The 14,069-nt window shown below is 40.3% G+C and overlaps 1 protein-coding gene across 1 annotated transcript in view; it reads left to right on the plus strand.

Annotated features, from left to right (window-relative positions):
- The window catches only part of LOC308670486 (acyl-CoA (8-3)-desaturase-like), a gene marked incomplete at both ends in the record, with an annotated part of 46,977 nt that extends 33,415 nt beyond the window's left edge, over nt 1–13,562 (plus strand). The window contains 7 exons of the mRNA XM_081332018.1: nt 2,742–2,802; nt 4,932–5,005; nt 8,197–8,294; nt 10,465–10,561; nt 11,361–11,440; nt 11,565–11,690; nt 13,454–13,562. Of these exons, the coding sequence (XP_081188144.1) occupies nt 2,742–2,802; nt 4,932–5,005; nt 8,197–8,294; nt 10,465–10,561; nt 11,361–11,440; nt 11,565–11,690; nt 13,454–13,562 (645 nt within the window). The remainder of the gene's footprint in view (nt 1–2,741; nt 2,803–4,931; nt 5,006–8,196; nt 8,295–10,464; nt 10,562–11,360; nt 11,441–11,564; nt 11,691–13,453) is intronic.
- Between the last annotated feature and the right edge of the window lie 507 nt (nt 13,563–14,069).

Genomic DNA, 14,069 nt, shown 5'->3' on the forward strand with positions numbered 1-14,069 from the left:
CTATGGAGCTAAAGCATCTATTTGTTCCTGTTTGCTCCTTCTCTGGTTAATGTTATGAATTGGACTATTGTGTGAATTATCTCAGTGGATTGTTTCAGATTTGATAAGTATATTCTGCCTTGGCTTTTTCTTAAAATACCAGTAAACAATAGCACTTTGACTTATATACCGTGTCACAGTGCTTCACAGCCCTCTCTAAGCGGTTTTCAGAGTCAGCATATTGCCCCCAACAATCTGGGTCCTCATTTTTCTGACCTCAGAAGGATGGAAGGCTGAGTCAATCCTGAGCCGGTGAGAATTGAACTGCCAGCAGCCAGCAGTCACCAGAAGTAGCCTACAGTACTGCATTCTAACCACTGCGCTCTAAAACAAAGAAAATATAGAATTACTTATGCCTCATAGGCTGGAATAGAAAATGTTTTATCTCTGAGGATAAAAATCTCTAAAAGAAGAAGCTGCCTCTTTAGATAAGATTCTGGATTCCTTTTTTGTTGTTAATTCACCCCTACTGATACCAGTCAGCACATTAATTGCGCCAGCAATAGGATAGTGTGGCTGAAGAGCTGATATTGGGACAATGGAGCACTTTGAACTCAGAAGATCCTGGTCCATCAGTAATACTTTCCTTTGGGGCCATCTACTAATGGAAAGATTAGTAAAAGTTTTATCTAGTGTTTCTGCTACCAAAAGATACCTCTTCCTGTCCTGGCTAAAAAAAATCTAAAGTTAAGAATGTTCTTTCCGTACGCTGATGATACCCAACTTTTTCTTTCCATCCCGAACCAACCCAGTGATGCCCTTGCCGTGATGTCCCGGTGCCTGGAGGCGGTTCAGGTCTGGATGGGGAGAAACAGGCTTCGTCTCAATCCCGCCAAGACTGAGTGGCTGTGCATATCGGCATCTCGGGCTAACCAGGTTATTCCACCTCTAACGATGGGGGGTGAGGTGTTACCCCCCGTTGATAGGGCTCGCAACTTGGGCGTCCTCCTGGATTCACGACTCAATTTTGAAGATCACATAGGAGCCGTGACCAGGGGGGCTTTTGCACAGGTTCGCCTGGTGCGCCAGTTGCGTCCCTATCTGGACCGAGACGCCCTACGCACAGTTACTCATGTGCTTGTGACCTCCCGTTTGGACTACTGTAATGCTCTCTACATGGGGCTGCCCTTGAAGACCACTCGGAGGCTTCAACTGGTGCAGAATGCGGCCGCGCGAGTTGTAATGGGGGTTTCCCGATACTCCCATGTAACACCTCTACTCCGCGAGCTGCATTGGCTTCCGGTTGCCCTCCGGGTGAAATTCAAGGTGCTGGTTATCACCTATAAAGCCCTACATGGCCTGGGTCCGGGGTATTTGAGGGAACACCTGCTGCCGGCATCAAATGCCCTTCGCCCAGTGCGCTCCCACAGGGAGGGTCTGCTCAGGGTCCCGCCGGTAAGAGATTGCCGGCGGGTGACACCCAGGGATAGGGCCTTCTCAGTGGGGGCGCCTGCCCTCTGGAACCAGCTGCCAGTGGAGCTGAGGACTGCCCCCGACCTCCGATCATTCCGCCGGGGCCTGAAGACCTGGCTCTTTGAGCTCTCGGACCCAGGCTGAGGAGAAATGTATTTTAATTGGGGTTTTTAATTGTACAGGGTTGGTTTAATCTTTTTTAAATTGGTTTTTTAACTTTTGTATGTTTGATTTTTAACTCCCTGTAAACCGCCCTGAGTCCTCAGGGAAAGGGCGGTATATAAATGCAATATAAATAAATATTTATATTGTAGGACTTAGTTCAAAAGCCACCTCACTCTGCCATCTGTTTCTGCATCTGGAAACTTTGCAAATAAAGACTACAATCTACTCTAACTAGCACAATTACAGTCTATTAATGTGACAGTTGTGTGCATCTTACTTTTCTTCCCTTTTTCTTGCCTGAGTATTTATTTCACAGAGCAGCTGAAAAAGACGTTATAAAAATGGAACCTTAAAGTATAATTATATAAAACTGGCAAAGCCTTTGGGAAAGAAATTCTAAAATAGCAAAAGTGTTAACATACAAAGAAAAATTATATAAATTGTTTTATAGACGGCATTTAACACCAGTGAGGTTAGCAAAAATGTTTAAAAATATATCAAGCAATTGTTGGAAATGTAAACAAAAAACAGGCACTTATTACCATCTTTGGTGGACATGCTCTAAAGCTAAAAGATTCTGGTTAAGAATACATACATGGTTAGAGAAAATGATTAAAAAACTTATAGATTTTAAGCCAGAATTATTTTTGTTAGACGTAATTGTAGGACATTATGAGAAAGAGTGTATATATTTAATTTTACATATATTAACTGCAGCAAGAATTGTATTTGCTCAACATTGGAAGAATGAAGAATTATCAATGGAGGAAGAGTTAATTAAAAAATCTTAGAGTGTGCAGAAATGGATAGATTGACATTGAAAATGAAAGAGAAAGAAGATTCAGTTTGTTTTAGAACATATGATACCTTTTATCATTGGTTAGAAAAATGAGGTAGAGAGAAAGGAACTTAATATGTATTAGTAAGTTAAATGTTGGATCCCTGACGATATGTTGCTGATAAAATATTAAGCTCTTATGATTATAAAAATTTATGTGTGTGTGTGTGTGTGTGTGTGTGTGTGTGTGTGTATGTATGTATGTATGTATGTATGTATGTATGTATGTATGTATAATTATCTAGTGAAGGATATTTGTTTTTTCATGACTTTCTTTCTTTTACAGTTGGGTTTGCAGAAAAAGAAATACATGCCTTATAACTATCAGCACAAATATTTTTTCTTCAGTGAGTATCTGATTTTTTCCCCTACCTCTAGCTAACTGTAAATGAAGGGTTTTTTGTGTAAAAAAACAACTATCATAAAAAAGTTGTGGATCATCTTTGGACTCTATCTTTTCCACCATGAGTTCATGGACAGATTATATATGCATTCTACATAATGCCCAGCCCAGTGCAGACTAATAACAACTCTTATTACGTATTAGTAATAAGTGTCTATGGCATTCAGCTTTTTGGTGCTTTTACAAGAGGCAACTGGACTTTGTTTTTCCCTGAAGACATTTCGCTTCTCACCCAAGAAGCTTTTTCCATTCTGACTGAATGGTGGAGAATGGAAGAATTTATATCCCTTGCAATCTTATTAGTAATAAGATAAAGAGAAGGAGGAGGAGGGGGAGAACAAGAGCAGTGGCAGCAACTGCAGAACATTGCAGAGGATGAGGAGGAATTCTTTTCTTTCTCAGAGCAAACAGACACCCCTCTACACTTAAGGTGGAGGGAGGTGTCCTGATTCTAAGTCCACGTCTTCAAAAGCAGGCTACGCCTAAACAGTGCAAAGAGAGCCGGAGGGGCTACCGCACTTTCTCTTGCAACTGCTCAATTATTTGGTGCTCTATACTATAGGCAGGACCATCCATAATCAAATTAGAGTGGAAGAAAATTGCCATGAAAGAAAGACTGGAAAATAATGCAAAAGATGCTCCACCCTCTTGGCCAGAAGTTGCTTTTCTTTTTGAAACTACTTTATTCATAAGAGCATCAATGGTGCCTGCTGGATCCCACCTCTGGCCCAACAAGTTCAGGAGGCCATTCTCACAATGACCTACCAAGGAAACCCACTGGTCTCCCTTCAGACAGGCAGACTGCCATCCAGGCTAATAGCCATTATTCGCATGACTTCCATGAATTGGTCCAACCCTTTTTTTGAAGCCAAACAAGCTAGTGGCCACCACCAATAACTGCTTACAGCAGTTCAGAGGGCACCTCTGTCATATGATTTTTTTTTTTACCTGTCTCCAATTAAATTGACTCTTGAGTCTGAGTCTCAAGAACCACAAAAGCCCTGGACTCTGAACAAGTGGTTTCTGTTTTTTTTAAAAAAAATATTTTCCTTTAAGGGTTAGGGAGATATTTTATTTTGAAAGAAACCCAAGATATAAAAGTGAAATGTGAAACTTACAAGTTTATCTGTGTTTTTATATTGCCTCTACTTTATATTTTATTCTATTGCTATTTCTATATTGTTACATTAATTACAGTTATTATAATGACTACTATTATTACACTCTATTACCAGACTCAGTAGTAATATTACAAAACAATGTTTTCTTCTTACAAACATTGTTCTCCCTTAATTCCTCTCTCTGGAATTTCTCCTTTTTTTCTTCTCTGATTTTGGCCAGCAACTAGAGCACATTTTTCTTATTGTGCCTCTATGCTTCTTTTTTTCTGACTATTCACACACAAACACCTTTGTGTGTGAAGGAAAATCACCTTTTATTCAGCTGATTCCAATAGAAGAGAATGTTTTTAACTCAGGGTGGAACTATGGGGTCCTTAGTGATCTCCGAGGTCAGTAGTTTTCTTGCAGACATTTCATTACCCAGCTAGGTAACATCATCAGTGCTAGAAGGTAGTGCGGTTTGCTCTCTTTATATATTCTAATAGTGGCTTGCCCTGTCTCTTGCTTTAGGTTTTATATTTTTGTAAGTTGCCCAGAGCTGTGTTTTACAAGATGGGCAGCTGTGCCCTTTATAAATGAATACATAAACTTAAAAGCGGGTCTCACTGGATTTACCAGGGCTTTCTTCTAAATAAACCTGAGTAGATTAAGGTAGTATTGTCCACTTATCACCAGGAATAATAAGAGATTTTTTTAACTCATTCAAGTGCATTTTAGTCAATTGGTTCTAATGGAGTCAACACAGTTTGAGTGGCACAATTCTGGCAGTGTCTGCCATGTACATGTTTTGGGGTTTGATTTATGATGAGATTTTCAAGTACAATTATAATGTTTCCAAAATGTTAAATACAAAACATTTGAGGAGTGTGGTTGATACTTCCTGTTTCTGTATATCTCCTCTGTGTTTAAAAAGGACAATTAATGGCTATATGCATCCTGTTTCCTTCTACAGTATTTCCACTGATTGTAGGGCTAACTTTTCAACTTTACTCATTGTACTTTATATTCCACCACAAACTCTGGAGGGTGAGTATACAAATAATCCATTTTGTTGTTGTTGTTGTTAGTTGTGAAGTCGTGTCTGACCCATCACAACCTGATGGACAACGTTCCTCCAGGCCTTCCTGTCGTCTACCATCTTCTGGAGTCCATTTAAGCTCACGCCTACTGCTTCAGTGACTCCATCCAGCCACCTCATTCTCTGTCGTCCCCTTCTTCTATTGCCTTCAATCTTTCCCAGCATTAGGTTCTTCTCCAGTGAGTCCTTCCTTCTCATTAGGTGCCCAAAGTATTTGAGTTTCACCTTCAGGATCTGGCCTTCTAAAGAGCAGTCAGGGTTGATCTCCTCTAGGACTGACCAGTTTGATCGCCTTGCAGTCCAAGGGACTCGCAGGAGTCTTCTCCAGCACCACAGTTCAAAGACCTCAATTCTTTGGCACTCAGCCTAAATAATCCATACCAAATATTAAAATACTGAGATTTTCCCCCCCTGGTAGGTTTCTAGGTTTAGAATTTTATTTCCTTAAGAGGGAATGAAAAAGCTAAACCATTTTAGGACCATATAAAAATTGGCATGCAGATATTGTTAATAGGAAAGTCAATGCCACCCAATTCTAAAGTGCTTCCAGATGAACTATTACTGGCTATCAAAAGGCCTTTTATGAAGAAGACATTAAATTTTTGTATAAGGAAATAAACATGTAGAAGGCATAGGGAAAGTTGGAGGCATAGAGTTGGACAATGACATCAGTTGAACTAAGAATGTACAAGAATTACAATCCAGTTTTCTCAAGTAGTGATTTTGAGGGCTTTGATTCAGAAATTATTGATGGTGGCTTGAACACAAATGTAACGTTATGGTTCATCTTTCTTTTTAAAAAAAGGTCTAGAGGGATTGGAAATCAGGTTGGACTTACTTTTTTCTAATAGAGATGATGGCAAAAAAGAATTTTCCAGCCTTATTTGCCATGCACTATTGACAAGCATCCTAATTAAAAATGGATGAAATTTTGTGGCTTTACCAAAGCTAAAAAAAATTCTACATTTTCACCTGACATCACATAAATATGTCAGTGACTGAAAATAACGAGGGTGGAGGTTCATTCTCTCAGCCTGTGGGCTGGTTTCTGAACGTTTCATTAACAGGCTAGGTAACATCTTCAGCAGAGTTTAGGAATGGCATTGTTGGTATTCTTCTGCTTGTAAGGGTTTCAGGTAGTCAGTAGATCTTGTGATGGTGAAGTCATGTCAACTAGGGGTCACATCGGGGTCTTGTGATGACTTGGGTTTGGATTGTGTCAAGTGAGGGTCTTGTGATGCGTCCTGTGATGGGGAGGTCACATCAGGTCAGAGTCATTGGGAGGTGAAGTGCTGGTTGGGGGGATGTCCATGGGTTGGTTGAAGGTCAGTGCTGTTGCTGGTTGGTTGTACAGTTGAGTTGAATTCTCAGGGGTTCATAGGCTGTTTGTAGATTGATGTGTCTATTGATGGAATTGTTTGTGGAGTGCATGGTCAATGATTCTTGTATTGCTCCAATCAAATTGGTGCTGTGTGGTGTCAATGTAGGTAGAGATCATGGCGTTTAACTGCCAGCTGGTGTTCATGGAACCTGGTTTTCAATTGACATGATGTTTGTCCCACATAGAATTGGTTGCAATTGTTACAGTTGGTTTTGTAAATTACATTATTTCTTTCATCCTTCTGTATCTTTTCTTTGGTTCTGGATAATTCCTGGCTGAGTGAGGCTGTGGGTTTGTGGGCTATTGCTATTCCTAGAGGCTGGGGAATTCTGGCTGTCATTTCTGACACCCCCTTTGTGTATAGTAGGGTTCATTTTTGCATGGTGGTTGGCTGTGTGGTGCATTGTGGTTTGGCTGCTGTGTGTTGGAATCTGACGTTTTTTAGATAGCCATTGCAGAGAAAGATGTCAGGCAGCCCGTTCTCTTCTGCTTTTCTTAGTGTTGTGGTGCTGCAGTGTGTCTTGGCCCTTCTGAAGAGGGTCTGGACACAGCTTCTTTTGTGTGTAGTGGGGTGGTTGCTCAGATCCTCAGCTTTTTTTTTAAATTCCATTTATATCCCGCCCTTCTCCGAAGACTCAGGGCGGCTTACAAGCTTAGCAGTAGCCTTCATTCTATGTATATGCCTGCTTATTAGGGCTTTCACACACACCCCAAGCGGCATTATTACAAAGTCAGCTTAATTGCCCCCAACAATCTGGGTCCTCATTTTACCTACCTCAGAAGGATGGAAGGCTGAGTCAACCTTGAGCCTGGTGGGATGCAAACCTGCACTAATTGCAGGCAGCTGGTGTTACTTAAGGAGGCATTAGCCCACTGCTCCACCAAGGCTTCAAAAGCTTCACAATTCCATCAACAGACACATCGATCTACAACCAGCCTACGAACCCGAGAATTCAAACCAACCACACAACCAACCCGCAACAGCACCAACCTTCAACCAACCCTTGCAAGTCCCCCCCCAAACAGCACTTCACTTCCCAATGACCCTGACCTGATGTGACCTCCCCATCACAGGACCCTGACCTGATGTGACCCTCACCTGACATGACTTTAACATCACAAGAACTACTGACCACACAAAATGCTTATAAGCAGAAGAACACCAATCCTGACATCCCCTAAACTCTGCTGATGATGTTGCCTAGCTTGGTTCTTTAACCCAAAAGCTTAAAGAATGAACCTCCACCTTCATTCCTCCATCCAAAGTACAGCTAGTTGCCACTATTGCAAACTGAAAACAACATTTTTAATGAGCTCAAACGCTCATTTTTAATGAGCTCAAACACCAACATTGGTGCTTACAACCATCCATTGTCTCTTGTATTGATAGTCACTATATAAAAATATTGTTTTCCCTGATTAATTTTCAAAAATCCTTATAACAACTTGCAAAGAAACTTCTCTCCTTTTCCATCATTTTCAGGAATGATGTGAGCTCAAAATATTGCACTCTAAAAAAAAACAAGCATACTCAATCTTGTCTAGTGAATTTTTCTATGGGTCTTTTCAATCTGTTAAATCTGTCAATCCATTAAAAAAGCAGCCAGGATAGAAAATGGCTCTGTATAAGTGGCAGTAACCAGATCAGATTTTCCAGAAGATATACATCTGGAACTCATTACTATTCCATGTAGGGTGCCTACTGGAAATAAGGGAAGATGCTATTCTAATGTCTGTTCCTTTTCTTCTCTTCTGCAGGAAATGGCATGGATATTTGCATATTTTATCCGATTCTTTATTGCCTTCAACCCCATATTGGGATTCAAGGGTGCTTTGGGATACCTATTTCTTTTGAAGTACTGTTCATCATATGTACTATTTTCTTTGTGTTTCACCATTCCTTCACAGACCCTGACTATTCACTAGATCAGGGGTCTTCAAATTTGGGCCTTTTATGACTTGTGGACTTCAATGCCCAGAATTCCTCAGCCAGCATACCTGGCTGAGGAATTCTGGGAGTTGAAGTCCACAGGTCATAAAAGGGCCAAGTCTGAAGACCCCTGCTCTAGATTACCCTTTCCTAAACTTGCCCACTTCCATATGTGTGGGCTTCAGTTCTACCATTGGCAGTAATGGCTTTGTTAGCTGGGGAATTCTGGGAGTTGAGTTGAGTACCCAGGCTATGGAAGGCTGTTCTGAACTTACCCCAAAACATCGCCCCTATTTTTAGGACACACACACTCATTTTCTTCCTATTGAAGACTGGTGCAGATGCATTAATCACTTACTGACTGCAGCATACATTTTTCTTTTACAATCTGCATATGTGAGTCAATCATCACATATATGCAAAGCATCAAAGCGGTTCTTCATTTTGACTGAACCTTAGATCAGGGGTGTCAAACTCAATTTCATTGAGGGCCGCATCAGCATTGCAGTTGCCCTCAGGGGGCTGGGTGGGCATGGCCTGGGTGGGCGTGGCCTACTGGGTGGGCGTGGCTAGAGTGCATATGGCCTACTGGGTGGGCATGGCCAGCTCTACATCGTTCGCATCAAGGGTGCCTATGGGGGCCTGGGCAGGAGTGGGACAGATCTGAGGGTCTCTGGCAGGAGGAGGGTCTCTGGGCCAGGGCCAAGGCAGTGGGTGCCGTTCCCTCACTGTTTCCAGGATGGCTTCGCGGGCCACATGAAACCACTTCGCGGGCCGGATCTGGCCCCCGGGCCTTGTGTTTGACATGTCTGCCTTAGATGAAGTGCCACTTTGATGTAACTCCATGAGGTGAAGCAGTCCTCAATTCTAAGTGCCATACTGAATTGTCTACCACAGGACAGTGATTTTCCAAAGGCTTGAGTACCCGGAGACAACAGGAGTAGCCATCTTTCTCCCAATAGCAGCAGAGATTTTCAAAGAATACTAAGTTTGCAAACAGCACTTTCTAATCACTTTCAGAAATTTCTGATTAACTACTTCTAAGCTATTAGAAAGACAAGTTTGAAAATGCAGCATAAATTTGCCTTTCAACCTAAAACAGAAGAAAGCTTTGATTATAAGCTTATCTGAAATAATCAGCAAAAAGTTAAATATGATTTTGATCTTAGAAAGTAACACATAAAATTGGAATAGTAAAACTTTTATAATAAGATTTTGGAATTAATTATAAAGTACAAAAAGCTTCTTGTGGGAAATAGATCCTGTTTTGGTTTTTATAGAACATGATACCGATAAATAATTTCATTATTTCAAAAACTGGACACAAGAGGGGACTAAAGATTTTAAGTAGAGGAAAGATATACAGGCCTACAAGATAGTACAAAATGTTATGAAAATAAAAACAAAGAAGGACAAGAACTGAATTAGAAAATAGTGGCCATAATATCAATAGTGTCATAATGATGATGCTTTAATGGATAAACCATGTCCAAAGGATGTTATCAAAGAAATGTCATTTTTAGAACAAATTTTCATAAGATGGAGATAGTATTGAAACTGGATTTACAACTGATAGACCAAAAGAATTAGTTAGAAAAGGATGTTTCACTGGATCTTCAAAAGAAACTCGTTGAGGTTTTAAAATTTAAAAATGAAATGCAGATGACAAACCAACTGGAATTTAACAAAAGTCTTGTTAAAGCCTTGTATTGTCATTGGAGTTGTTTCAGTTGGACAGGTATTGGTTTCCACCGAAAGGCACCATGAGGTCTAGTGCAGAAGCCCCCAACCTCTTTGGCTGTACAGACCAGTGGTGATGCTGGCGATTGCGTGGCAGTAGTGGTGGTGGGGGGAGAGGGGATGGGTTCATGCAAATGAAGCTTTGCACTCTCACACGCCACTTGCATGGTCTGGTTCCCAGCAAGCCATGAACTAGTATTGGTCCGTAGCCCTGGGGATAGGGACCCTGCTCTAGTGAATGATTTGCATTGTAATCCTAGCAAACAAGTCAATAAAATGTCCCATTATTCTATTTAATGGTTGATTTGTGTAGATATAGTTTCACTTTCTGACTTTGCCTCATTTCTGTCTCTCAGGGTTCTTGAGAGTAACCTATTTACATGGATATCGCAGATGAGTCATATTCCTATGCACATTGATCACGATAAAAACTTGGATTGGTTCTCTACACAGGTAAGAGAGATCTCAAAGATAAAATTGATGGCTGCACATGATTAAACGTTAGCTTCTCTGTGTAATTTTATTGTATGCACAATAATTCAGAGAACCATAATAATCCAATTATCACAGCATCAAACTATAATTTGCACATGTGAAAGCTATATTCATTTTTGAAAGTTATTTTCATATTTTTTGACAGTGCTTTTTCTATGTAATGATAAATTTAGGAATATCATGCCTTTTCTTACAGGATATGATTACGCTCACTTTTGTTTGGACTTTATAAAAATGGAAATGAGATGAAAAAAATAAATACCTTTTGGGCTCATTTTAAGATAATAGCACCAAAGAGAAACCGGCCAGTGCAGAAATCATTTCTCTCTTTTCCATTCCCAGCATCAGGTTTTCATCAAGATCAGGACATTCTTTTTAAAAAAGGAGGCTTGTGAGTTTGAATCTTACCAGACAACCTGGTTCAGTCTGGAATAAGCAAGGAGAAGATTTGAAAGTAACTGTTGACAAGAAATGTTTCACAAAATGACAAATAAACATATTAGTAGAATTACATTTTAATTCTCCATGTTTTCAAAACTGTACAATGGGGACTATCAGATTTGATACCAAATGAGTATTTAAACTAATATAATTTAAGTCTTCAAAAATTCAATATATTTGTCTAGAAATACAAATTATATACCGATATATACATACAAACATACATGAATATAAATCATGGACATTTGCCTGAAAATTGTTCTTCCTTCATTCACAGTATGTCTGGACTAAAACCTCTCTTTCTCTCTTCTCCCAGCTTCAGGCAACATGCAATGTGAATCAATCGTTTTTCAATGACTGGTTTACGGGGCACCTGAATTTTCAAATTGAGCACCAGTGAGTACAGATTTAGGGCAATGAGAAAGATTTTAAGGTATCCGTGAGAAACTGCTTCATAGTTCATATAAAACAAAAAGGTAGTAAAGGGATCATAATTCTCTGCCTTCCTTTTTGCCTATAGTCTCTTCCCTACCATGCCTCGGCACAACTTTTGGAAGGTGACTCCTTTGGTGAAATCCATGTGTGCCAAACATGGTATTGAATATCAATCAAAATCCCTCTTCACTGGCTTTGCTGACATTGTGCAGTAAGTATCAGACTGCAAAGACTATTAGCTGAGAAGAATATTTGGGCATCTAGAAAACATTCCATATATAAAGGTTAGCCAAACAGCAAATCAAATGAAGAATCTGCATGGTTGTCCCAAAGGTGCTTTTTCAGGAGGCAACTGGACTTTCTTGTTTGTCTTTGAAGATGTTTTGCTTCTCATCCAAGAAGCTTCTTCAGCTCTGACTGGATGGTGCGGAATGGAAGGATCCAGTCCTCTGACCATCCAGTCAGAGCTGAAGAAGCTTCTTAGATGAGAAGTGAAACATTTTCAAAGAAAAACAAGAAAGTCCAGTTGCCTCCTGAAAAGCACCTTTGGGACAACCAGGACTTGGATGACTGAGAATCTCCATAGACAAATCTGCATGGTTTTTCTCTTAAGGACATGGAAAAGGTGAACTTGCAATGACATAAAAAGGTAAAGGTAAAGGTTCCCCCGCACATGCGTGCTACTCGTTTCCAACTCTAGGGGCCGGTGCTCATCTCTGTTTCAAAGCCGAAGAGCCAGTGCTTGTCTGAGGACGTCTCCGTGGTCATGTGGCCGGCATGACTAGATGCCAAAGGCACACAGAACACTGTTACCTTCCCACCGTAGTGGTCCCTATTTTTCTACTTGCATTTTTACGTGCTTTCGAACTGCTAGGTTGGCAGAAGCTGGGACGAGTAACAGGTGCTCACTCTGTTACGCGGCACTCGGGATTCGACCCGCCAAACTGCCGACCATCTGATTGACAAGCTCAATGTCCTAACCCACTGAGCCACCGCATCCCTAGACACTGCAATGACATAGACATATATATAAGTGTGAAGATGTCAACTGAACACTACGTCCATTGGGTAGACGCTTCAAAAGTGATCTGCTGTGCAAAGTATTAAACTTTTAATGAGAATAAAGATTTCACTTGTAGATCCTTTAAGAAAAAAAAAGTATCAGAAAAAGAGAAATGCTAATCATTAAGCATGTGCTCTATTACATGCTTCTTTCATAAAATTAGTTATAATTAAAAATTAGTTATCAGTTAACATCAAAGAGCCTTTCATATGTGGTAGCTCTCAACAATACTTGGGTGATCTTGAAAAAAGATAAGCAGCATCTAAGTTGGTAGTATTTTGATAGGAACCATCAAGAAAAAGGTGTAAGCTAGACCAAAAATCCCCAACCCCCTTTCCATCGACCGCACCTGGTTGGAGCATGCTAGTAACTGGGCTGCACAAATAACCAAAGCCCCATCCACGAGATGCAGGTAGCATGTAAAACCATGCCCCATCCGATCCACAGAAAAACCTTTCACCATGGAACCAGTCCCTGGTGCCCAAAAGAGTAGGAGCAGCTGAGCTACACTGTAAAGTTGCAAAAAAACCACCTTTTCTAGAAACAGGCAATGGCAAACTATTTCCATATGGCTAGTATGAAAATGGCCTCCTGAAGATGGGCAGAGTCTGCCTTCTCCCTATCACCATGACCTTTCAATTTGGGTGGTTGGATAAAGTGCTACTTTATGATAATGATATATAAGTCCATAAAGAATCAATGCAGACTAGACATAACTGTCAAGTCACATCAAATACCTAAAAGAAGATGTAGCAATCACTGAGAGATTTTTGTGCTGCTCACTCTGTCCTCAATGTATTGTACTCATTCTGAATTCAATCCTCTGCTTGAATCAGAAGCATGATTTTTTTCTGAATAAGTTTTAATTCTCATAGCAATGTAGCAGGACTTACTTTGTGGGTTTTTTCCAGTTCCTTGAAGGTTGCAGGTGAAATCTGGTTCAAAGCATATCACTGTGAACAGAAAATACCAAATTCTAAAGTCTGCCTTCAACAAGGGAAGAAGGGTGAAGAGAGATGAATGGATCTGAAATGGACCTGACAGGCTTCAGGGATTGTAAACCTAAAGTAATTTGTGGATGAAACAGAACACTTGGAGAGACTTTGGGTCTCAGCTCAACTTTTGGCATGTTTCCTAATGAATATAAACATTGCAAGCAACACATTTTTTTCTTTCCTGCTTTTGGGTCTTGAACGCATCATAAAGATGCAGGCTTCTCAAAAATGTTCATTGAATTGCTTTGTTGCTGTTTTTTACACTTCATGCCTCTTTTACAATCATCAGAAAAATAAACCTAATAGTTGTTATAATGGATCTTGGATTAGGGAATGAGACTAGGCCACATCAATAGATACAAAACATACCTAAGATGCTAAGAAACCACTCCATATTTCTCCCATTTTGTCTTCATTTTCTGGCTGTCTGCTGATAATCAGCCTTAGTTATGTGTCCCTCTTTCCATTTTCTGTACTTGTCCTTTTGTCTTTCAGTTTGTCAGAGAGAGCTTTGTGCAGCCATGCTGGTTTC

The sequence above is a fragment of the Vipera berus genome, assembly GCF_964194415.1.
Source record: "Vipera berus genome assembly, chromosome: 1".
Taxonomy (NCBI): Eukaryota; Metazoa; Chordata; class Lepidosauria; order Squamata; family Viperidae; genus Vipera; species Vipera berus.